Source organism: Scophthalmus maximus, chromosome 17 (genome assembly GCF_022379125.1).
Source record: "Scophthalmus maximus strain ysfricsl-2021 chromosome 17, ASM2237912v1, whole genome shotgun sequence".
NCBI classification, from domain to species: domain Eukaryota; kingdom Metazoa; phylum Chordata; class Actinopteri; order Pleuronectiformes; family Scophthalmidae; genus Scophthalmus; species Scophthalmus maximus.
This window is the reverse complement of record NC_061531.1, coordinates 7,101,881-7,128,603: the sequence shown is the minus strand read 5'-3', so window position 1 is coordinate 7,128,603 and position 26,723 is coordinate 7,101,881. Positions and strand designations below refer to the sequence as shown.

The 26,723-nt window shown below is 44.2% G+C and overlaps 2 protein-coding genes across 7 annotated transcripts in view; one reads left to right on the top strand and one right to left on the bottom strand.

Annotated features, from left to right (window-relative positions):
- Positions 1-14,576, top strand: part of LOC118288952 (myocardin-related transcription factor B) — a 35,721-nt gene extending 21,145 nt beyond the window's left edge. For all 5 annotated transcript variants that reach the window (XM_047328353.1, XM_047328354.1, XM_047328352.1 and 2 more), the window contains 15 exons: positions 1,175-1,250; positions 1,369-1,527; positions 4,610-4,776; positions 5,011-5,127; positions 5,562-5,630; positions 5,811-5,995; positions 6,234-6,402; positions 6,761-7,028; positions 7,356-7,513; positions 8,266-9,249; positions 9,395-9,577; positions 11,118-11,267; positions 11,390-11,473; positions 11,718-11,766; positions 11,885-14,576. In XM_047328353.1, coding sequence (XP_047184309.1) covers positions 1,175-1,250; positions 1,369-1,527; positions 4,610-4,776; positions 5,011-5,127; positions 5,562-5,630; positions 5,811-5,995; positions 6,234-6,402; positions 6,761-7,028; positions 7,356-7,513; positions 8,266-9,249; positions 9,395-9,577; positions 11,118-11,267; positions 11,390-11,473; positions 11,718-11,766; positions 11,885-12,432 — 3,366 coding nt within the window. In that variant the 3' untranslated portion in view covers positions 12,433-14,576. The remainder of the gene's footprint in view (positions 1-1,174; positions 1,251-1,368; positions 1,528-4,609; positions 4,777-5,010; positions 5,128-5,561; positions 5,631-5,810; positions 5,996-6,233; positions 6,403-6,760; positions 7,029-7,355; positions 7,514-8,265; positions 9,250-9,394; positions 9,578-11,117; positions 11,268-11,389; positions 11,474-11,717; positions 11,767-11,884) is intronic.
- Positions 1-26,723, bottom strand: part of ccdc97 (coiled-coil domain containing 97) — a 167,884-nt gene that overhangs the window by 24,766 nt on the left and 116,395 nt on the right. The window contains exon 1 of one of the 2 annotated variants that reach the window (XM_047328361.1): positions 19,643-19,750. The exons of the other annotated variant lie outside the window; for it this stretch is intronic. The gene's annotated coding sequence lies outside the window, so the exon portion shown is untranslated. Of the gene's footprint in view, positions 1-19,642; positions 19,751-26,723 lie in introns of those variants that run through there. 2 annotated transcript variants of the gene reach the window in all.

Here is a 26,723-nt window from a genome sequence, read left to right as displayed (position 1 = left end):
AAAAAGAGAAGCCTCAATAAGGACATGTGCACAGAAAATGGATATTCTTTATTGGACTTGGAAAATTTGCAAATTATAGGCCTAAAAGTATTTACTACATCATTCTTCTTGTACTAGAGAGATTAGACTTTTGGACAAGGCTTTATTTATTTCCACATACTGAATCACCTGGCTGTAACACATGAACACTATGTGTGTAAAAACTATTGAGTAAACAGTTCAGTTATCCGGTTTAAAATAGTTAATGGCGCAGAGTAAAGGATAAATAAACGAGTTGGCTAAATGCAATGCCTGAACTGTAGCTTAAAGTAACAGCTGAAGTAGGCAGCTGCAATTTGAAAATGAATTGAAATAGATAAAGAAATGGGTAATTTAAATGTTTGGACTAGCTCGTAAAGGATTAACTGTCAAAATATGTAACTAGTAATAGATCATTGGTTAAATGAGTTAAACAGTTTCACAGTGGAACTGATGAGCTGGTATTGGATGAGCAGTTGAAATAGTTCGCTAAACGTTACACGTTGACAGCCAAACGTCATGGGTATATAGTCAAAACCGATAGCTCAATGTATGGATGAATGGATAATATATAATGGGTAATAAAAAGCGAAAATGAATGGATAAAGAAAACCCATTGAAAAAGTTTGCTAAACGCACGGGTTGACTAAGGCGAGGGATATTGGAGCTAATACAAAGCCTTGTTTTTGATCCACTCCCATTTGTCCTGATTATCTCTCTCGCACACACACACACACAACACACACACACACACACACACAACACACACACACACACAACACACACATCAGACAGAGTGAACATCAGAATTGTCATGGGCTTTCCCTTTTTTCCGTCAGAAGGTTTTCTCACGAGCTTGCAGATGAGCCGACCTCGGTCAGTCACTCAGACAGATGGCAGAGAGCGTTAGAGAGAAAAATAGGTCATTAATTAGTGAAAAGAAACTAGCTTACAGTGTTTGCCTTGCCTAGAAACAAGGCTTTGTTACATATGCACCCGTGGAAACCCTGAACCCTAGAGTCGCCCCACATAATGAATCCCAAATTAACGCCCGTTGGAGTACTTGAAGAAAAACAGGTATTGGCCGTAAAAAGAGGTCAGGGAGATGACGTGTTAGTGAGAAAACTAACTATATGTGGTTTGTTGCTTTCTCCAGACTGAAGACTATCTAAAGAGGAAGATCAGGAGTCGGCCGGTGCGATCCGAACTGATCAGGATGCACATCCTGGAGGGTGAGCGCTACAGATTGCTCCTTCCGTTCTGGAGCTCAGGCCAGTTTGACCAATAACCAACCAAGGATGCCAGCACACAGTTCAAATGTTCCATCACTTGTGTCTTGCATGCTTTCAGAGACGTCAGCGGAGCCGTCGCTGCAGGCCAGGCAGCTGCAGCTGAAGAAAGCTCGCCTCGCTGATGATCTGAATGATAAGATCTCCCATCGGCCGGGGCCCATGGAGCTGATCCACAAAAACATCCTGCCGGTTCACTCCAGCATTAAGCAGGTCATAGGTAAGCGCCGTCAGCAGCTAGGTGGAGTAGCTGCACCTTAGTTGTAGCAGCAGTCCTACAGTTTCTTTTCTCCCAGCCTTTTGCTCATATACACACAAGATATTTTGAGTTCATTCTGCCATTTTGTCCAATTAGATAAACTGGTAACTTGGACTCTGCTGTGTAAAGGAGACCGACATTGTCAGTTATTGATGGGTGATATAACTGTGAGGTACATATACAGCTGGACCGCAGTTAACTCCTCTCACGATGACTTCAGACCGGTGGAGACAATTATGATCTTAACATAAGTTATATTAGACAATCGTTGAAGCTAGGGGCTCCATCTCATTTTGATGTACGGTCCCTTTCAGCAGGTCATCTGATTAACCTGTTGACCTTCACTACAGGAGTTATATTCAGGAGTTTTCTTCAGTCCACAGTGACTATATTTAAATAATTTTGTTTCTTCTGTCTCTGGGAAGAGGCCTTATTCCATGTCAGTGCTATCGTATCATTTTCGAAAAGTTAGGCCTGAAAGCCGTCGATAATCTGTATGTTTGATGTTGAATCAAATGAGGCTATGGCGAACTGAAAGAAGAATGAATCTAGTACTTATTATGATTAAGTGGCTGAAAAATATGACTTTAAATAAAGACTCATATTGTTCCATACTGCCAGGGATAGTTTCCTAGCATGTCAGCTTGATTTCGTAGTGGCCAGTCATCTGTCAGATTGCTTTGGAGCTTTCCTGCCCCTTCGCTGGCCAAAAAAAAATCTGAAATCCTCTTTCAATAGCAGGGGAGGGTAAATATAATATTGTTATAAAATTCAAATGTGTAATATATCACAGCACACCCACACTCTGAGGCTCCTGACAGGATGTCTCGCTCGCTCCTCTCCTCCAGCTTTTGAGAACATACTGATGTTCCCTCTCCGACGCCTCAGCTGTGCTGGCCACGTGCACAGACATGCGCCCACAAGGATAAACACACATTTACATCCAATAGGCACACTTGCAACACGTCACACACCTGAATGTGCATTGCCTCAAACACACTGCTGGGGGTGTAGAAAGGTTAAACTGGGATACAGTAAATCATGCATGCCCTCTCATCTCAGCTCGACAGATGCAAAGTAAAGACACCTCCTCCTTCTCCGCTGTCAGCTTTGAATAGCCACAGTGTCTGTTAACAGAGCACATCATATTTTACGAGAAGAATGTTGTACCCATGTCTAAATGAGTTTTTCATTACAACTTTAATCTATAAAAGAAACAATCTCACTTTAATTGTATACCCTTAGTCTAGTGCCAGTGTTGTCACGTATTAGAGGACGAGATCAGAAACAGCAGGTCCGGCTGCTTGATCGATGTGCAGAGGGAAGAATGCTGAGATTCAATAAGATTCAGTGTCAGTGGATTATCCATCACTGTCAGCATGTCACAACAAGCACAATTGCATTACCGCCTCTCATAGTAGGAGCACTGGGAGTAACACAGAGTTGACATGCAGAACATCAACGCACACAGAGCATGACACACAGACGCACACCGGCACATCAGTGGGGGAGATATCACATTATTGGATCAGGGGGTATTAAATCAACCCCATGTTGTCTTCTTCATCATCGCCCGCTGATGGTAAATTAATGGCCAGTGGTGTATTTTACATCACGTCTGCTGCAGCCAATGGCATCTCCTGTCATTAGATAACACACATCCAGCAGCGAAAAGAAAAGTCTCTCTTTAAGTCCAGGGGATCCTAGCAGGTATCTTTACTCCTTAATCCCTGTAAAGACTCATAAGTCTGCCTAGTAATGAATTGATTATATGATATACCTTAGGGGGAAATTATCAGGAGAACCACAGCTGTGATTCTTTTCTACGCATATTTGCATACTTTTCCTTTACATACATTTGAGTTTTTATTTTGTACCATTTTATAAAGAGAATCCTCAGCAGCGCAGGAGGCTACAAGGGTGGGATAGGGACAAAGAAAAGAACCGTGACATAATAAACAGTTAATGCATTCATAGCTTAAATGACACAACCGATCCTCATGCAATTCTCTGCATGACGACGCTCCTCAGAGAGTCGCCATCTGTCTCATAGAAACTGGTATGAATGAGGTGGCTGGATTTATGTGGCTGCGCTGAAAGCGAATTTTAGATGAATGCAAGCCATCACAGAGATAAAGCTTGGCTTATCCTGGCCACACCACGGACAAAAGGGAAGATATCATCTCCTCCTATATACACATCGACTTTCATGGACATGACGTTAATGCAGACAGGGCCAGGTTTTTTTTAAGTTGCTCCGCAGCTGCCTTCGCAGTCTGCGTAGGGATAAACGCGCCGGTTGACATTTCTGGAGCAGACACTGGGGAATAAGCTTGCCGTAGTATTTCACAAAGTCAGATGAGCATTAACACACACATGCAGTGGTGCGTGGATGATTCTCTCTGGGGATAATTTGGAGTGATTTTGAGGCTGTCCGCAGTGCATCAGCTCATGGATTCTGGATTTACACCTATTAACACAGGTGCCAAAAACTTGGTGCACGTGAACGGCCGTTTTGAAGCCTCGAGTTTAGCATTTTTGCCAGCGCCATCTTGTTTTTTTAAAAACCAGTAGTAACCATATTTGGAGGACTGGGGGGGCTGACGGAGTGCCCATCCACTGCACGTCGACCTCCTCATCCATCTGCACCAATTGGACTGTGCTAGCTGTCAATCCCACGGCATCCATGCCCCACTACATACAGTGCTTCATCGTCTAATTTAAGTGGGATCATGCTGTATTGGACTTGAAATTAGCGATTGAGACCATAAACTCCTCAGGGAAATGTTTACTTATGGTAGAAATCCAGTGAGAATTAAAGTCGTTTTCTCAGATTTATATAGAAACTCTATATAAGAGTCACCCTCTGCTGGTCATTCCAGAGAATACAGGTTTTATACACTTCCCACATTTGCTTCAATTTCCAGAAGTCTACGTCCATGTTAGTCTATATGTGTGACCTGTCATTGCACACACACTCAGGCAAGTGTTTTCATATTTTAATTTGCCTAGTTCTTTCCTTTCTCCCTCTCCCCTCTCTCAGAGACACAGTTTCCAAAGGCTTCGGGCAATAACTCCTCATGTGACGAGGACAGCAATGACAGTCTGTCTCCAGAACAGTCAGTGGGACAGGAGTCACCTCTTGGCATGGGACCTCTGCCCTCTCCACCAGAGACGTTGGCTGAGAGCAGTACCCCCTCCCCTACACAGGTACAGTAGGAATCCTCTGCAGAAAAGACGGCAACGTGAGTGTCGTGTTCAAGATTGTAAAACTGGAGTTCAGAGATTGCAAAAGGGGAATTCAGTGTGTCATCTCACTGCTGGGGACTATTTAGTTGGATGTTCATCCTATGAAATGATACTGTGCCACACTTTAAAGGCCCTGGTGAAGCTGTCAGTGGAAAATGAAGCTCAGCCTGAGTATGTTTTAATCTGCTCCACCAGGTTCCTCCTTCAGCTCCTCTCCTCCCACCTCTCTCTGGAACCTCCCCCGAGTTGAAGCTGTCCAATGGGACGGTAACACTTTCCGCCCAGAGGATGGGTGTTACCTCTCAGAGTAAGGTGAGAGACATGTCTCATTGAAGGTCAAAGAGTTAAGGTTTAGCAGTGCTTGAATAATCCATCATTTGTCTGTGCTCAGATTTAAAGATGCTCTAATCAATATTTTTGTATTGATAATGGAACAAATCCTGGAAGTTTAACGTGACAGGCGGCTCCAGCTGCAGAAGTCAGCTCTGGTAAAACCATGTTAGACTAACTACTATAGCATCAAACAGCAGACAGACATAGTTAGTGACTAGCTGGCAAACAAAGATTAGAGAAGTAAATCTCTCCAGCAAAAGTAGAACAAATATGGACCATGGGCATTCATCAGGTGACCACAAACAGCTTGCTGCCCTGCCCTCGAGTGGTAAAAAAATAATTGACACAGCTTTAAAGTCCGTCATAATAAAAATACACGTTTACAATTATCAACATTTCTCCTTCTTTTTTAGTCCCATTCTAAACCATACTCTGACCGCTCCGCCCAGAGACACAAGAAACCCAAGGACAACAAGCCAAAGGTAGATTTTTTGCTTCTGTGTTTAAAATACTGTTGCTTTTACTAGAACAAGTAAGAAAAACACTAACACTAGTATTCTGATGAGCCAGCACATCTAAATGCAAGAGGAAACACATATAAGCCTTAGAATCAGCAATTTTCAGTTGTAAAATAATGATTTGTGCAATGTGTTGCATTCCAGATAAAGAAGTTAAAGTACCACCAGTATATCCCCCCTGACCAGAAAGGGGATAAGGAGCCTCTTCTCCATCTGGACTCATCTTATGCCAAAATCCTGCAGCAGCAGCAGCTCTTCCTGCAGCTCCAGATCCTCAGTCAGCAGCAGCAGCACTACAACTACCACGCCATCCTGCCCGCACCGCCCAAGTGAGTGCGGATGTTTTCTCTGGAAGCATGTACACTGAATGAGCCAGGAAACAGGAAAACAAAGCCACTCCTTCAACTCTTTGAGGTTGGAGGAGTTTCATGTCGACTTAATCTCAAGGAAACAGGGGAGCAGTTTGTTTGACAGTCAGAATTCAAGTTTGTGCAAAGTGTTCATTCGCATTTACTTTAAAAAGTCAGAAGAGATCAATATCCCTTTTCCTGCCTCTCTTCTCGACAGACTTGAGAAAAACCAGCAGCCATCTTCCACCTCCAATTCCATCACCGCCTCTTCCCCACCTCGACCTCTTGTTGCCCCCTCTAGCCAGGGCAGTCACAGCAGTCAAAGTTCTGCTGCTTTAGTTGGGACCAAGCCAGTGACTCTACCTCCAAACCTGGATGAGATGAAGGTTAGATCATAATCCCTCATCATGTCTTGTGTCTCATTCTCATGATGTGAGCAGCACCGGTAATGGTCAGACATCACCCATGCTATAATCCATTTTCAGTGTAAGAATCAGCACAGTGTGTGAATCGACAGCTCTCTCTGCTTCGCTTTTGGAGTAACTGGTGGATAAAACTTGATTTATTCAAAAGATCCTGTCATTGTAAAGTTGATAGAGAGAGACAGTGGTGGATTATTCTGTCTTTTTGTTTTCTCTCCTCTTTCTCCTGTGATATTTTTCTCTCATTTTTCTCTTCATCCCTTTACCCGTACACACTCTTGTCCTTCAATCTCAATTTCTCTTCTACTCCGTCTTCTGTCAGGTGGTGGAACTGAAGTCCCAGTTGAAGTTGCGCAGCTTGCCCGTGTCCGGCACCAAAAACGGCCTCATCGAGAGGCTGAGGACCTACCAGGAACTGAATGGAGGCGGTGACACTACCTCCTCTCCAACAGCAGGGGGTATCGCAGGGCCGGGGGCTGCAGGAACAGGAAGATCCTCCCAAGCTGCTGCAGCCGCCACCACCACCGACAACACATCACAACAGCAACAGTTTCGGTGCCGCCAGACATCCTCTCTGACAAGTCAGCTAGGTGACTGCAGATTACTGATGTTCTCCACTGGGCCCCCACTTATAGAGAGTGCATGTCTTTTTTGTTTATAATTAAACACAATCCCAGAATGATGTATTAGTCAAGGGAGTTCCCTCTGCAGCTGTTATTGCATATACACGAGCCCTAGTTGAGTGTGAATTGCTGATGAGGAACAAGCGTGTTCATTTGATTTCTTGTGGATACATTAGTTGTTAAAGAACAACTAAAATGTGGAAAAGTAAATAGACAAAGTGTGATTTTTTTTTTTTGTGTTGTCCGTCCAAATGTCAAATCACTCATTCTTTGATCTCTGTATGACTGATGCAGGTAGCACTGCCACTCCACCTTCAGCCTCTCCTCAGCAGCTTGTGACCTGCAGTGGCTTAGTCTCATCACCGGCCGTCTTCTCCCCCCTCTCTGACCGCCCGCCGGCCACCAGCAGCCCAGAGGATTCCAGCTTCTGCAGCGATCCTTCGGGGGAAATGGTGGGAACACGCTTCGTTGTCATGTGTCAAATTAACCTCGGAAGCATACTGACGGTCATTATTCATCCAACACTTTTGAATATGGCTTTTGAAACACTCGTAAACTGCCAGGTTATCACACAAGGAATGCGGTGAGCATTCGGTCTTGCACGTTCTATTAAGATCCGCTTAAACCATAACATAAAACCCAAATCTTTAATGTTACCTTTAACACAATGCCTTAAAAAAGAGACTTATTGTTATTAATTGTAAAATGTATGTGGGATGAAAGTGTGCCATTTTTGATAAAACAGTGCTGAAATTGTGAATTGCTGGATGAGGTCTTATAGTCTCATACATATATTCATTGATATATTTTAAACAGTAATTAATATGAATTTAATATGCATCACTTTAAAAGTGATCTCAGTTGTGTCTTAATAAGTAGCACAGGCAAGTGCATTTAAGTGTAGTCATGTATAATTTAAGTTGTTCTACTTTTGTACCTACAATACACTAAGTACAACCCTTTTTTTAAAAAAATGTTTTGAAACAGAGGAGTTTGAGTACAGATATCAAAACATTACCATTTTAGCCATATTAGTGCTGTGGCTCTTTGGTCAGTCCACCTGACTGAAATATGTCAACAAATATTGGATGTATTACCAAGCTCAATCAAGCCCTCGCACTTAAGTTTTTGTGTTGTTGTGTGTTTTTTTATTAGGTTTTCCCTTCATAATGAATTTTTTCTTCCTTTCTTTCTTTCCGTCTAGATGAGGTCACCTGTCACACAGTCGAACCTTCAGCTGTGTCCAGGTGCTCGGCTTCAAACTGATATCAAAGAAGAGGTCTCATGCTCCACCCCAGCTCCCTGCCAGTTCTCTTCAAAGCCGCCAGCCTCTCTGCAGAAACACTGCCTGGTCTCATCAGCTGCCCCCAACACTAAAACCGCCGCTCCATCACAGACTATTGACAAAGACAAGATGCTGCGGGAGAAAGACAAGCAGATAGAGGAGTTGACCATGATGCTGAGGCAGAAGCAGAGGCTGGTGGATGTGCTGAGGATGCAGCTGGAGCACGGCAAGAGAGTTTCGGAGCCAGTGGTTCTTGTAAGAGTGAAGCAAGAACCTCCTGATAAGCCCGGTGTACCTCTCTCGTGCGGCCAGCCCCCATTTCTCCTTCAAACATCGTGCGTCATGGATGCCACTAAGTTTGCCGTCAAACAGGAGGTCATCCAGACAGAGGACGTTGTGCCTGAGACAACTATGCAGTCAGTGAACTCTCGTGGATTACCGCGGCCCTGCAACCAAACTCAGGAGGCACAGGAGCAGATCCAGCTGCACACGAAGCCACAGAAAGAACAACACGACGGTCTCCAGCAGAGCCCTCTGCAGCTGGCCCAGCAGCAGGCCATACAGAAACTCTTGCTGCAGCAGCAGCAAAACATCCAGAGGTGTAACCAGGTGCTGGAAAATCAACAGAACCTGCAGAGACTGTCTCAGCAGAGAAAGAAGAAATCTCACAAACAGCAGCTCAAACTGCAGCAGCAGGAGCAACTGTTGCAGTCGCAGCAGATGCAGCTGAAGCAACAGATTCTAATGAAACAACAACAAAAAATGCTGTTTCAGCAGCAAATGAAGCGGCAGCAACCGACTAAACAACCACAGCAAATCCAGATACAGACCGAGATACATTTGACGCAGCACCCGGTGCAAACGCAACAGAAACAACAGGTGCCGCAGCAGCAGTCGCCACAGGTAACTTTCGAAAGAGGCGTCAGATAATGCTGCATGTTGTTGTTTTTAATGGCAGTGGACATGCGACGGAATCTGTATACGGACACATTAATGAATTAAATGTGCACAAATCAAGATTCTTCCTCTAAAAGTCAGTTTTGCACAGGTGTCTCAAGAGTACATCAAAGAGCAGTCAGGCTCGGCCCCCTCGTTCCCGCCCTGGTCAGACTCCACCCCGGCCCTGGTCACTGACGGCAACGGCAACCACTTCCTGATTGCACTGAGCAATCACCTCACTGAGAACCAAAGAGCTGACACACCCGAGACAACCAATCCAATCACTCTCCAGGTACGTCAACTCACTTAGAGTAGTGCACTTGCTTAATCTTTTTAGAATAAAGCCAGATCCCAAAAAAGAAAAGAAAAATGAACGTCAAAATGTGCATGTGGCCTTCCTTGTATGATGCTATAATAGTATTATCATAGGTTAAACACAATCTCCAGCATTCAAGTTTAATTGTATGATGTATTGTATTTTTGCACTGTAGTGTGTGAATTCCAAGGCTGATTCATAAAAAGCTATTTTCTGTTAGACTTTTAAAAAAATCATATATATATATATATATATATATATATATATATATTATATTCATTATTTTACATTTTACTAACCACAAGGTTTCAATTTTTTTTCTTGTATCAGCGACTACAGTCAACTGTCACAAAGCTGCCAGGCTGTAACCCTGTGCAGCTGCTCAGAGCCGACAGTCAGTCCGATCAGAGCGAGCACATGGGAGTTCAAAAACAACAGAACACAGAGGTTAGAATTAAATCAAGACGTGGGGTGGTATGACATCGCGTTGAGTAGAATTATTCAACAGAAAATAACGGGAGGATATATAAAGAAAGATAAGATAAAACTGTATGATGGTATGGAAAAGTATTATTATTTACTGACATACATCCTCAACATAATGTATAAAGATTTAAGAAAGGGTAATGCCACAGAACTTGCAGTCAACATCTTTCAATGGGAGCATCCACATTGACCACAGTGAGGTCTGTGTTAACAAGGAAAGCAGGAAGGACACGTTCAGGTGTCATTTTTTTTTTTTTCAATGCTTCGGCTGCAATAAACAAAGTTCAATTCACCTCTGTTGTTTTCGGGTTGACATTTTTTTGCGGTTTAAGTGGACTGACCTTTAAAAAAAATTCCAGATGGGTCATTTCTGCCGCCACCACCACCACTAGAAAGCCACTAAAACAACAGATGTGAAGCCTTAAATCAATGGACTGAGACAGATTTTAAAGGTTGATACCATCTTGTTTACATACTGGATGGAAACATGAAGCCCGGGGCCTGTTTTCACATCACAAGTGCGACAACGGGGAAACTCTGCTCATGCCCCCATGAACATGAGAGAGACAGCGTTAGAGAGAACCGCTTCAGCGAGTCTGTGGAAATTAACGTCTTCTGCTGTGTCATACAACGACAGCGGTCCTTGATAAGAGTGCCTGACACTTGTCCGATGCTGATTATTATTGCTTTGCTAATTGCTACAGCGACATCCTCCATTACTATGATTCATGTCGTCAGCGGAGGAGGAACAAAGACGCCGTCGCAGCCGGGCTAATTGAGATGTGCAGTACAGTGTCTCACGTGGGCTGCAGGTGTGCTGGTGCTCTTGGTCTTCCGGGCAAAGCCAAAAGTCAAGACGGAACACTTTATGCTGATTGCACATATTCCTTTAATCAGCAGTGTTTCCTCTTAACTCCTCCAATGACATTTTTAAATACTGGGCTGGTAGTGATCTGAAAAAAAATGTGCCTGCAAAGAGAGTCCAAGGTGGAGAATGAACATTTTGGGGCTTCTAATTGTTCTACTGTAGGCCCAGAATAGGCGACCTCAGGGATCTGTAGACGAACCACAGCAGGGAGCTGCTCAGTGTGTAACTGCACCGCCCAGTCTGCAGCCTTTCCTAAAGGACCAGGAGGCCGCTCCCTCATGGAAACACACCTCATCACCCTGCTCCCAAACTGTAAGTAATCTACTCATGACATGGAGAATCCTTCAATGGACAAAAAAAATCTAACTTTTTCCCATTTTCTGGCTTTGGAAAGTGAATGAAAACTCTCGTTCTGTTTCCCTCATGTCCCGTAGGAGGTCTGCTCTAGCCTGGACGTCTTGTTCAGTCCTCTGTCTCCGGCTTCCAATCAGACAGCTGCCTCTTCACCCGATAACAAAGTACGATGGGAGCACTGCATGCTCTCAATGCGTCACTGCACACACAAGCTATTTTCCTCAATACCTTTTTTACTCACAAGGCTGCAAAGTGAATCAAGTGTTTGTGATCCAAAATGTGAGATTTTAACTGCCTCACACCACGTCACATCAAATGCTCATGTCACGTAGTAGGAGTATGTCTTATATGGATGCGCATACAGACTTGAAGGGTCATGCTTTTCTTTCTGTGTGTGTGTGTCCTCAGGATACAGAGCATGAAGATGATTTCATCGACATCATCTTGCAGACAGGAGGTGAGATGCAATAACGTTGTCCGGTCCATTTGTTATCATAATTATTTATCACACCGGGGCTGAGCCGCCGCCACCGCATCATTTTGACATTTTAAGACTCTTGCGTTTCTCCTTATAGAAATGTCAGCCCCCTTCCACGCGGCACCTGACTCATCACTGGACCGTCTCGATCCCAGCTCCTGCGCCTCCTCCCCACTCCAGCTGTTGCTATCTCCCCCTGTCCCGCCCAGCTGTGACACCCACCAGCCCGCTCCCGAGGTGCAGTCCGAGCTTCGGGCTCTGGCGGTCACCACGGAAGAGGTGCAGTGCCTCGGTAGCGCCGGAGGCGGACGCCTGGAGGACTTTCTCGAAAGCACTATGGGCAAGCCTCTCCTGGGGGTCGAGCCTGGAGGTCTGTTGACTTTGATCGATGACCTCCACAGCCAAATGCTGTGCACCCCCAGCATTCTGGACAACGCGCCGTCTCCCATGGACACCTTCGACATGGGGGCTGAGGGGGAGCACGGCCTGGACAGTATGGATTGGTTGGACCTCACTTTGGGGAGAGAGCGGGGAGGGGAAAGCCCCTCGCTGTCGCCCCTGGGCCCCCAAACACCTCCTAGTGCCTTTTCCACAGACTTCCTGGACAGTTCTGACCTGCAGATACACTGGGACTCCTGCCTATAGCCTACCACGGTTACACACAAACACAAACATGTAAGCGATTGCTGATGTATCAGTAGTCGATTAGAGCACTCTCTCTGCATCTTCGAACACACTGGTTTATTGAATCCTCAGGCACTTTGACCTTTATTTTATCTACACACTGCAGTATTGACTTCAGTGCATACAAATATTAGGCAGGTCCTATATCTGTTCTGTGCTCTTCAGTTTTGTCGACACTAGAGAGGGACTTCTGTGGTCTTGGACCCAATAGGTGCTGAGGCGTTCCTAAAATGGGCCATGTACCTGTCACTTACATGAATGAAATTAATCTTTCCTCTGTCACAGACAACATGGAAAGGTTGAGCGGTTTATGTGACCTTTGTCGAATTAGAATGCAAAGTCCTTCTTAGCTGCCCTTTAATCCATGATTTACCACTGCAGGAAGAGATATAGGGTAATCAATAACCAAAGTAAAGGTGAGAGGTGAGTGATTTTCCAGCAACATATTAGTAAATAAGGTGGAGTAGCAAGGTTGTTTGCCCTCCGCTGCTTCATGGCCATTATTTTGAAATATTAAAAATATTGAGCAGTTGTTTTTTTCCTACAGAAAGAAAGCAAGCTGTGGAAACAGTGGGAGAACTGCACAGCATCGTCCTGTATTCTAATGTATGAATTTTCATGATTTTAGGTTATTCTTTAAGATAAAAAATACATTAAGTAAAAAGGAAAACTATTCAAGGATGGGGTCTAATTAAGTCCTTGATTATTTCATGCACAACACAACTTCCTCTAAACAAATCTCTTTAAAATGTTTTATGCAACCGACGACTCGCCAGTATGCTCTGGGAATTATTAAAGAGCATGCATTAGGTACTGAATCCTGCAGACGAGGAATACCAAATAAACTTAAATGATCCAATTTACTTTGCAAAATTACAAAGAGATTTTTTTCAGATCATTTTTAACGTTTCTTTTAAATTGCACTTTGATGGCAGCTGTCTTAACTTTTCCTTTGCCGCAATGCTTCTTTACAGTATGTACGTTGTAAAAACATACTCACATTTTTGTGAGTGTCTATGGCATGAAGCCCTCTGAATGTAAAGGTGGGAGTAAAGTCTATGCATTACTGCACCTTACTTAACTACACAGCCTGATGTAGACTGTACATCCATATTTACAATGCTGCATGTTCACATATGCCAGGTTTTCTGTGGTCATTGTGGATGCTTTAGTCTTAAAAAACTGCCATACTGTAGTTTCTTTCTCATCCCATTGGCACTTAATGGATAAATGCACATATAATACAAAAGGGAAGGGAAACTCCTGCAGCTTAATAACGTCTTGAGACATGATTTATAGTAAGATGAAATGCCTTCATACTGAGGCATTTGTAGTAATTTTCTTGTTCATTTTAATGGTGATAGTTGTGTCATGTACTGTATCAGTACCAGAGCCAGTGGGGCTAAAGAAACATTTTATTTCCCTCCCTGAGATTTTTCAGTGCTGCACTATACCAGTTTAGACACTGAAAACAGAAGATACATTTGTTTGTATAGTTTTTCTAAACATATATACCAGAGTGTAATACTCTGTATTTCGAATGTTCTGTGACAATTATCAGTTTTGCGACTCATACACAAGCTCATTTTTGATTCACACCATCTTTTGCATTTATAATTTTACACTTTTATGTGTAAAATCATTGTTAAAGCTACAGTGTGTAATATTTAGAGGAACTTATTCACAGAATAGGTGCGCCACCATAAAGTGTCCCCTGTCGGGTTGTGGTTTGCGGCTTTAAATTAAAGAAAGAAATTGGTTTAAGTGGTGGCCATATTTCATCAGCCAATCACCGGTTTTACTGGTAAATTTGAAATGTGACGGATGCAAATTGTCACAACTTAAAGTCCAAAATGTTTCAGTGTTGTGCTCTCTAATGGTTTGTGTGGTTCACTCTGTGGAGTTGTGCTTACTTCAGGTTTTATTGTTTGTACAACAGCCTGCCTTCTTTTCTGACTTTGCTCGTACTCTCTGCTTAAAGGAACACACTGTTACTACTGTGCAACAAAAACTATGAACAGTTACACTGTAAAAAAAAAAAAAAGCTCACTGAAGCTGGTATCTTTCTTCATTTGATTTTCGTAATAAAATGATATTTCACGATAGTGTTTGTTAAATAGTCCGGTACTGAGTGACGAGCCTTGGCTAAATACGGCATATCATTATTACTTCAGCTTTTTCAAAACCCCTGTTCTGCCAGGACTGTTTTTATGTGGAGCTTGCATGATGTCCCAATGTGCTCTGGCTTCCTCCAACAGTCCAAAGACGGGCGTGAATGGTAAAGCTAGTGTTTTATTTTCTGCTGTATTAGTCTGAATAAAGACATCCGACATTTTGGGGTAAACTGCTGGGACTTTTAGTGCACGTAAAGTGTAAGTACTTCTTTTCTTTAAAAAAAGGGGTGGGGGGATTATAAAAGGAAGAAAAGACAAGAAAAGTATGGTGTAACACCGTGACAATACTGAGATAGATATAAATGCGACATGTGCTGCCAAGTATGGATAATAGTGATTATATCTCCTATCGTGTGCGTGTCTCAAAGATGAGGATTAGAGTACTTTATGAGATGTTCATTTGTCTGTCCGTCTGTCAAGCACAGCAGAAAGTCGGTCACTGAGATGAAAATGAAGGCCGAGTTCAAGGAGTCATCACGTAACAATGAAGTATGACCACAAACAGAGGCCCTTTGTTTTGTTTGATGGTCCACAGCATGCCGTAACACAAGAAAAGCTAATGACATTGAACTACAAAGCTGAACATAATGGTATGCTTATGTGCATAGTTGTGTTTATCTTCACACCCACACACACTCATGCCACCATAGGCCCCAAGAAGAGCAGTGTTGTTTCTATAACTTTAGAATGCACTGATTTACAGTAGTTTCACCCCTAACTCCAATCACATCTCACCTCCCCTGGACCCTATCTTCAACATTTACCTAAAACTAATCTTACCCTAACTTTAAACAGAGTCTTCACTTTGAAATGTTTTGATTTGAGTTATGGCTAGTTGCTTTTCGGTCTGGTGAATGTGTAAAAATATTCATGTCCCAACAACATGAGTACAACGCACACACGCAAACACAATGTTCTTTGAGCAGGAGGATGACTGTGACTGTAGTGTTGTAAAAAAAAATACACAAAAAATTGTCGCAGGTGGGCGGAAAAGTAGATGGTTACAGCTCTGGGGAGAGGGTGCACGCACACACGCATTTGGTTAATGTTTCGGTGGGAGGCGGAGAAGCCCACTGTGGAATAGATGTTGGCCTGGCATCCTCTGCTCCCCTCCATTAGCAGCTACAGAGTTGTTATCAGCCAATCATCCGCCTCCCTTACATGCCCACCCATATCCTGTGTGTGTCACACTTGTGTGTGTGTGTGTGTGTGTGCGTGCGTGCGTGCGTGCGTGCGTGCGTGCGTGCGTGCGTGCGTGCGTGTGCGTGCGTGCGTGTAAATCCAGTGTACTGATGCTGGACCGGGAGAGTTTTGCATTTCGACAGCCTGAAATCATTCTGCAGATACTTTGATGCATCTGAGGACAACAGTGGGGGTTCTGCCTGTGGCGTGGAACATTTGCAAACACAAACACACACACGCACACACACACAAAGAAACACATGTATGCACAATTAGAATCAGAATAATTTTTTAAGTTCACAAATATATGCATGATTTATAACTCAAGGGGGAAAACTGTTAAATCTAAAGGATGCGGTGCATAGTTTAAGTAAAGAAACGGTTTTCATGCTGTAATGATTCATCCTATTTTTTAAGAGTGATTTGAAAATCCTTTCCTTTTATGATTCTGTACATTATAAATATAGTGATGTGAATCTGCATTTTAGGATGATATTTTATGATATATTGTATCCTGATTATATTTATTCATATGTTTTTTTTTCTTCTGTTGAGCAAATCTCTATTCATCAATGTAGAGTTTGTATAGACACAATGGTTGTTACTGCTGATGCTAGACTACTGTCTCTTACCACTGAGGAAGCATCATAACCCCAAGAGCTATTTAGTACTTGGATGATATTACTGGAGCTTCAGCAGCAGGGGGAAACTGATCGATATAGAATTAGAGAAACATCCTGGTTTGGATTATTGTAACAGTGAACTTGTTAGAATCAGCCATTGACATCTACGGTAACAACGTGCAAATGAAGTGCACAAACTCTGAGCGGAATTTCGCAGATTTACACAAACTCACCTAGTTGGTTTGTTTCATTTACACTGATGGCAAAAAGTTGTCACTCCGACTCCGGCGCTGACCAAAATAACCGAGTCCGCATTAAGACACACGACAGCCACACTCGTCGTCTTGTCGTGATGCCTGAGCCAAGCACACAAGCACCTACAGTCACAGAGCGCCCAGTGCATGAGATGGTGCGTGGCGCTGCTGCACTTCCTGATTAGATGTGACAGTCTTTTGAAAGCTGGGATTATTTCAGACCCAACATCACGACACCTCCACTGTGGATGAGAGGCCGGAATTAATTTGTTGTTCGCAAGGGGGTAAGAATATCTGCCTTCCGCAGCAGAGATGACGGATGGAGGAGAAGAAGAGGCGAACAGCAGTGTGGAGGTACGACATGTATTCTTACTTAGTGAGACCTACAAGGTCAAAGCAGTCTCACTCCAGATGACAGACAATGTGCTAAATGTGGACCATTCTTATGGAAACCTGCCGTGATGAAATCTTCACGCACGCACGCACGCACGCACGCACACACACACACACACACACACACACACACACACACACACACACACACACACACACACACACACACACACACACACACACACACACACACACACACACACACACACACACACACACACACACACACACACACACACACACACACAAAAACACACGCACACGCTTGACACATACAGTACGTATTTGTACATTAGTGGTATTGGCTCCCTCGGGGTCTTGAGATGACGTCGCCATTTAGTAGGGCCTCGCATGTTCAAGGGGCGGAAACGATGCACTGAGATCACGAGCGAGAATGGCTGATTCACAGTGTTTTAATGAATGGATTTCGGGATTCCCCCACTGACTCACATCTTTCGCCTTAACGTTGTATAGAGCCATGTGGACACAATTACAAGACGGGCACATCACATGAAGACGATGCCTTTACTGCCCTATCCGCATGAACACACAACGGAATGCAGCAGCGGTGTGTGTGTGGATTATGGTGATCTGCAGAGGTAGTAGCAAGGAAATAAAACCAAAATCATATATATAATGATTGGCTACTAATGTGTTGCCACCTCTCATCCAAACCGATGAGCTCCAGTGCATCCATTGCAATAAAGCTTCTGTGGCTCTGTCTAATTGGCCTATCTAATAGCTGACTGGTTGATACACTGCAGGCTTCATTTGGCCGTGACCGAGGGATGAATCAAATGCATTGTTACAATAACATCAGGATCAGTGACGATAGAGAGCATCCTCAGTGCAGACAAGCACTAAATTGTGTCATTAGCAACTGCATTGGTAGCCAAAGTTTGCAAGTCAATATGAGTTTCCTGTTATGGTTTTGCACACACACACACACACACACACACACACACACACACACACACACACACACACACACACACACACACACACACACACACACACACACACACACACACACACACACACACACACACACACACACACACACACACACACACACACACACACACACACACACACACACACACACACACACACAGGACATGAGGATAACTTTTCCGCCTGCAGCCACCAGCAAAACCTGACCAGACCTCGTTGGACACTGAAGGTCCACGGGTACAACGCCAACAAATCCCAGGAGGACAAACCGCCAACAGAAGATCGGAGTTGTTAACTAGTGTCTACCTTCGTCCCCCTGCCGCACGGAGGAACGCACTGACAAAACGGAACGACGCTGAGGGGAAACGCTGACATCACGTCAAGACACACAAAGGGAACAAAGAAAACACAGTTAGGAACAGTGCGACGGAGAGAGACAAGCTGCGAGAGCATTCGGGAGGAGGTGAACGGGGATCAGGAGAAAAGGGAGGATGTGCGTGCGTGTGTGTGTGTGTGTGTGTGTGTGTGTGTGAGACGTGGAGAGAGAGAGAGGGGAAGAAGACGGAGAGGTGAAGAGCAAGAGAGTGGAACAGAAATAGCTGCGCCCCATTATCATCACCTCTACCTGTCTGGCTGTCACACCTCTAATTACTGCTGCCACATCGCTGCATATAGTACACAATGATAGAATAGTGTGTGTGTGTGTGTGTGTGTGTGTGTGTGTGATGTGTGCATGTGTCTGTCCTTGTGCAGATGTAATGTGAACGGTGTATATGTACAGGAGGTGTGTGTGTGTGTGTGTGTGTGTATGTGTGTGTGTGTCCCTCCCCCCGTTTTTCTTCCTTTGCGAGACTGTTTCTGCGCCCAGAGTCGCTGTGTTTCCTTGCCTGTAGTTATTTTTGCGCTCTCTCTCGTGTGTGCACGCGTGAGTGTGTGTGGGGGATTATACCGCTCCTGTTAACCACCTGGAGAGAGAAGCTTAAGGAGAATCTAATCCCTGCCTTAATGTGACAGCAGCATTTTCTGTGAAACTACCATCATTATTAAAACTGTTGAGCCTCAGTGTGTGCGTGTGTGCGTGTGTGTGTGTGTGTGTGTGTGTGTGTGTGTGCAGGAGTGTTTAAGCAGACTAAACGCATGCAGACACACACATACACTGTTGTAAGCACACATTTTGCAGGAAGATACAGTAAGTGTGACTTCATGTGTCGTCTTAAGCAAACTGTGAGCAGCCGATGTAGGTCAGGCATATTGCAAACTGAGTGTCTGACTTATGCGTGAAACCAAATGTGGGGATTATACAGAGACAGTAGCAAGCCACTGCACACACACATACACACACACACACACACGCGCACATTTACACGTAAAGGGTCTTTTAAATCTAGGTCAGCCTGGTGGTGGAGACAGGACTGACCTTTTCCCGCGCACACACCTTACCTGACCAAAACTACAGGCATGAAAATGAAACGAGGTTAAGGATAAGTGGACATGAGTTCCAGCCGGGTTTGTGTCTAACATGTCTACCTCCAACCGACCGCGTTAGATTCAGTGTCCTCTGGGAGAACTCCTTACGTCGACATGTCCTTACCATCAATCTCCATTTCTGTCTCTGTGTAAACTGCAGAGGCAGCATCATATGGCCCCTGACAGCTTCCGTACTTTCTCCCTCTGCTCAACAAAACTGCTGGACCCTTGCCAGAGAGAGAGAGAGAGAGAGAGGCAGCATTGTTGCACTGATGCACAGTTTTCCTTGTCAGGGTCTCTCCCAGGTTTACTGTGTGTGTAAACTCATAAATTGTGCGTCCGTCTCTCCTTTGGCTGCATGCGAATTGGCTTCTGTGATGTGCGTCTGTACTGTAAAATGTGTTGGATGACATCGTCAGATAATCCTGCCAAGGGAGAGTACCGATACTTAATGTAAAAATCCTTGATTTCGAGTAAAAGTCAGTTATTAGTACTTGCTAAATGATGTACAAATATAAACACATCGCACAGTGTATGACATCATTATATTATGATTACCTAAACATCAATGTCAATATTAACAGTTGGGCTGTTTTAGTCCTGTGGTTCACAGGTTGTCAACACTGAGACACAGGTTTTTGTGTCTTGAGTATTTCTAAAGTAATCCAAGAAGTTTCGAGGGTGAATAACTCTTCAGTGGAACTACCAACAATTCGTACACGTGTGAAATGTCAGGGACTTTCGCAAGGTGCCAAACCGCGATTAAATAAAGGTGATGACACGGCTGAGACATGATTTTCCCGTCGCAGACGCACAAACGATAAGGAATATTGCATACATCGTGCAAATGTATGTGGCGACAAAAAATGCCAATTATACAGGTACTGGTGCTGATTTCTTTTCTTAAATGGAAAAATATCAGAAAACGACAACTGTGGTTACAGACAATGTGGGGTTTTGAAGCCCCTTTAAGTCTGTAGACCTGATTATACCTGACGAATAGATTATGACGATTATTTGCACATTGGACACAAAACAAACTGATCTGCAGTGAAACTAGGTGGGATGTTCTTCACCTTGCGATCAATGCTCCTTTTTTTGCATGATTGACCGGATTGATTACAGAGATTCCTCCCTAGAGCAGCTTTATGTTCAACTTTAGTTTTTCAAATGGGTGCTACCTCAAACTTTATTAGGATATGTATTCCTTCTGCACCCTCTCTCTCTATTTTATCCTTTTCAGAGTCACTGCATGAGCCGCCCTATCTGTCATGTGACGACAGCTCAGAGTTGGAAGACGTACGACTCCGGTGTTACCTGACCTGACTCATGTGGAGAGGAACACATGACCCCCCCCAAAGTCAAAGGAGCAGAAGGAGGACAGAGGAAGAAAAAAGAAGAAAATACAATCGAGTGACTACTGTTAATATCACTCTCTTTCGAGGAATTTTGGACAAAAACATTCTGTCTACCTCGTGACTCTTTCCCCGAGCCTTGGGCCGACGCTGTGGCGTCCTGCTGGCCACATCCTCGTTTTCTCCCACTGCAGCTCCGTCGCCGTTCCCCCATCGGAGAGCAAACTTAAATGATCACAGAAGCCAAACCTGTCGGCCCGCGCTGTTTGAAAACCCTCCGGCATGATCAATGAGTCAGATACTTTCCCCCGTGTACTCCGAGTCGAGCACATTAGGAGGCCTTTGTGATATTCCCAGAAGAGGAGTGAAGATCAAGGCGCAGAGCTTATCCTCCTCCTGTTCAGCAACCGCACATTTCCCCTGACAACAGACGGAGGGTGGAGTTCAAATCTTAATATTCTCTCTCTGATCTCGCCTTCCTCCATACAGGCCAAAGTTTTATGTGCTGCCCACAGAACCGCAAATTTCACATCGTTAAAAACTGCATGCAAACACATCAGCAGTTGTGAGTGTGGTTTGGTTTTCGTGTGTGTGTGTGTGTGTGTGTGTGTTTATCCTGTACTTGTCCACACTGTCCATTCTGCCCTCAGGGAAAGGGAAAGCTAAAAGGTCAAGCAGCAACTTAATGAGGTCAGCTTCACACACTGGCTGCACACAGACGCACACACACACGTCCAGCACAACACATTTTGCAGATGGCACATTCAATATCACATCGTGTCAGACCTGTGTATCTGTCTTCTGCAGCATCTGTCAGACTTTCTCGTCTTGTATGATTTCCCACGTCCCTCTCCGTGTCTCATTTCCGACATCTCATGCGTTTTCTCAGCCTCTCTCCACATTTGATTAAACCTGTGCATTGAGATAATGTAAGTTGTGGTCATGCAATGCAAATGAAATTGAATTGAATTGATTTTCATCAATAACGTAACAACCAAATAAGGCTGTGCAGTGAAAAGTACAATATTTTCATTTATAAAGGAGCCGCAGTACACCAGTGGAGGGTAGTAATCCACATCTCTGGTGCATTCACCTTTGTTATAACTCTGTGACCGTTCATCTGTTTTTACTGATGGATTATTTTTGCTACGTGCTGCTCGGGCCACTTGAATATTTCTGTCTTGACAGCTGTTTTATCACCGTCTGGCTAGAAGGATGTCGCAAATCAAACAAGTCAATATGTGAATACACCATGCATCAAACCTGGACTTTAACGCCCCTTAATTCTTTTAGTCATCTTAACATTTTCTTCACATCTGCCACTTAAAATAGTATTGTTTCATGATATAAAATCCTCATCTAAACAAGTATGTAACTCTATAACCAGCATTCATTACGTTTTTTCTTCTTTAAAAACTAGCGAACACACAACAATATTATATTAAAAGGACAAAAAAAAGAGGTGAAATAATATATGGAGATGGATTATACATCACAATGAAGAAAGAGATGAGAAGAAACTAGAGCGAAAGGAGAGAGAATTTCATTTTAGCGCAAAACTCTTCTTCAGGCTACATGTTTTTTGCTTGCAACAGGAAAAGGTGAAGGAGAAATATGCATGCACACGCACTTACACACACACACACACACAGACACACTCACACACACAAGTGTTCAGAGAGTGTCTCCTTTCTTCCCCTCCCTTTTTCATTTCATTATAATATTGCACATTTTGTATATTTTCACGTGTGATGTTGACAGATAAGGCTTCATCAACAAACAAACAGGGTAGCTAATTTAAATCCTTTTGTTGGAGATAAGACAGAATACTGTCGGTGCTGGGAAACGTTTGGTTTGAGGAGGGAGGAGAGCATTAGCGAATCCAACCGAGCAGGGTCAGAGTCACGGCGCTGGATCGAGTCGGAGGGAGCGCAACGAAATCACTTATCAGAAAATTGAGCGAGAATCACCTAATTAGAGACTGGGAACCTTTGAGGTCATTCTTTGCATACAGAGGCCTCTTGTACACACACAGACAGACAGACAGTAACGAATCCTTCATGCTTTCTCAGCTCTTCTTTAACATGATGCGTGTCTGTGCCGGTGGATTGACCGCCCAGTGCCAGCACCATCTTGGTTGCACATCCAGCTTCACCTGTGACCTGCACCGGTTGGATGGCACTACACGGTATCCATGCCCCAATGCATACAGGGTTTTATCATATCTATCTTTCATCTATTTCACTTGAAATGAGACCATCATTTACCGAATGAACATGATGCTGTGTTGAAGAAGACTTGAAACTAGCGATTGAGACCATAACCCTTCAGGGAAATATTTACTGAAGTTATAAATCAAGTAAGAATTATGAGTCATTTTCTCTTAAACTTCTACAGTAACTGACTTCTTTTTGCAGCCAGTGGACTCGCCCTCTGCTGGCCATTCCAGAGATCACAGGTTTTAGGCACTTCCGCATCAGCGTCACTTACCCAGAGTTGGGTAACTCAAGGGGTTGACCAATCACAACAAAGTGGGCCCACTGGCCAATCAGAGCAGACAGGGCCCTCGGCGGGAGGGGGGCCTTAAAGAGACAGGAGCTAAAACAGACTGTTTGTGTGATTCAGACAGGGGAGCTGCAGGCACGGACAGTATGAGGAAAGTGATGCTTCTTCTGAACATTGGAGCACATAGATTTTTCAATTAATAACCCAAATGAATATTATGAACCTGAATATTAGCATAATATGTCTCCTTTAATCGCATCTCCCAAGCCCCAGTTTTGTAATGTGGAGAGAAAGTGTGTGCTCACGTACCTTTCAGTTCACTGAAATATGGTCAATTGTTTTTGTCTATTGATTAATAGAGAAATTGTAATCGCAGCAATGATAGTGACAAATGGAGTCTCCACTACGGCGGCGTTCTTTACCTCCTCAGCACGTAGGGCAGAATATATGGCCTATGGAACGCCCCACTGCAAGTGCAGTCTGTGTAGATTGCCTGCACAGAATTGATTTCCAATACATGTGTCAGCAGAGACGGGGGAATCTGTGCCAGGCGCAACGCTGTTTAACCAGCGAGCACATTGTCAGATCTACCACAGATACGAGCATATGAATACAGGGCAGGCAATGATCCAGCACATTAGCAGGAAGTAATATTTTGCTTTGGGTTTTTTTGTGGATATAGTGTCCCATGTAACTACAGTGTGTTTAAGTGTGTTTAAACTGATGTGGGGGAAAATTTATTTGTGTACTTGGATTGTCATCAGTTATCACTGCACTCCTTTTGTATTTTCAAAGACGCTCACGTGGGCAGCTCGCTCTTTAAAGTAACCAACTGCTTTTGCTCGGATGCGTGATCCTCTCTCGGTCTTTCCAGTGCTTTCTCCTCCTGCTCCTTATCGTGATTAACACCACAGCTTTGTAATGTTGCTAATGCTGGCCTGAGAACTGCTGCCGTCATGTTATAAATGAGGGAAGTCTACGCCTACAAGGAAAGAGACAAAACCGGATCACTAAACAATACCCATCGGCATCCCCGAGTTGGTTTTACCTCTACGTAGTCTATGTGAAACAACATGACATATTGCCATGAACACGTGATAATATGTCAACGGCACGAATCACATTTAAAGCCACTTGACAGCAAAGTAAAAGTTTTCTACTACTATGTATTCTGAGCAACATATCACAGTTAATTCCAAACTGGATGTAATCTTCCCTCATTTCACAGCACGCGCTCCTTGCCCCTCGCTCCTTTGTTCGTGCTAATAGGAAACTACCGACGTGGTAATTACCTTGCAGACTGGGATGCTGTTATTCTAGAGAAATCTCTTCATGGTAGATAAATACAGTGGCGGGATGATGACATCCATTTCCGCCAAAGAAACGTGAACAATGGGAAGGGCATCGAGTCAGTCCTGTAGGCAGCAGCTCATGAAATGGTTTGGTCTGGACAGGTGGCATCTGTGAGGCCCTTACAGCAGAACAACAATCCAACCATTACCTCCAAGAGCAAGTCTGTCATAATAGTGAAAACCCACAAAATAATAACAGTGTCACGGGCTTGAGACACCAGTAAATTGTGCAGCAGCCTCTAATATAAATCACGTTCGTCAGCCCGAGTCTGGATTTCAGCCGCCTCGCTCCCTGCTCCCCCGCCGGCCTGCTCGACATCACCACCCTCGGTCCTCATCCCCTTCCCCCGAAGGTTTCATTAGACCTTGGTGTCTGCATTCTGGGTCCAGAATACGCTTGGGTATTTCTAAACCTGGGCGCCGTTTCCCCCATGTTTTTGCATCTAAATGATTAATGGGAACAAACATGTTTGGAATGGGTCCAGTGTTGCGCGAGAACGCTTTAACCGGCGACTGCAAAACAGCAGGAGTGTAATTTTACTGGGCATTTGTCAAAGTACTAATGCGGCCGGCGCGGACAAAATAACTTAAGCTTACAACATTACCTCCAATTTGTCTGTCTGCCCCTGTGTAAGCATTTTTCCGCAGGAAAAAAAGGGCTTTGGTGTAGTAATTCCTCCTCTACTCTCCCGGTCAGAATGGTCGCTGCAAATGCCACGATCTGCAGGGCACAGGCAGGAGCGCTTTCTGGTCCGTAAGTAGCACGACTGGCCACAGCGTCAGCTTGTCCCTGTCAGGCGGCTTTGCGAAGTGTGGTGCGAAAAATTAGCTGAGTGAGATAACACTTAATGTACGCCAACTCTGTGGAGTTACTCCACTCTCCGCAGGTGGCTCTCTGCAGCAAAGACGAGCCCTTTAGTGGACATATACTTTGACGTGGACTAATGCAACCGTTTTATACCGCTGGTAGCGTTCTACTCACTTTTGGACCAATTCCCATCATTTTTGTGTCTATTAATCGTTAGATACAAATAGATGGGGAAATGGGGTACAGGTTTAGAAACAGCCCTATGTTAAATCTGTGCCCCAACCTGCCGTTCAACCTGCCACTGATCTTTGTTAGAGGAGCTCAACCATTGTAGTGTGTTATGAACATTTATTTCTACGTTATAGATTTTAAAGAAGCTATTTAAAGTTATATTAAAAACTAATCAGCTTGAGCTGGTGCATGAAAGAAAAGGAGACTGAATTGGTCGCTGCCCGGAATGGCTTGTAGTTAATATTATCTTATCGTCTAACCTTCAACTGGAACAAGAGAAAGTGTCAGGAATTACAGCAAAAATATATAGTGAGATCCATCCCATCAGCACATTCTTCATCAGCTCTTACCGATGATAACAGACACTTCACGTACGTTCAACTATTTTTAATTGGCTTCTCTTAATATTCGAATGCGTGTCATGTCCGGGAACCAGAGCTGGGACTAACAGTTCTACACGACAGACGCAGATTCAACAGACACAAAGCAAAATGCAAATGGCATGCAAGTGAATCACCGCACATCGACAAGCAATAAAACTGAACGCACAAACATGCCCATGCATGCATAGACACATGCACACGCACGCAGGCATCGCACGCACGCATGCAGGCATCGCACGCACACACACACACACACACACACACACACACACACACACACACACACACACACACACACACACACACACACACACACACACACACACACACACACACACACACACACACACACACACACACACACACACACACACACACACACACACACGCACACACACGCACACACACGCGCACACACACACGCACACACACGCACACACACACACACACACACACACACACACATGCATTTCTCCTGCATATGCCAATGCGGCATACAACCTGTGAGAAATGCTGACACAGTGTGTGGTGCGGGGGGTGGGGATGGTAATAAGGGGGGAGTGGGGCCAAG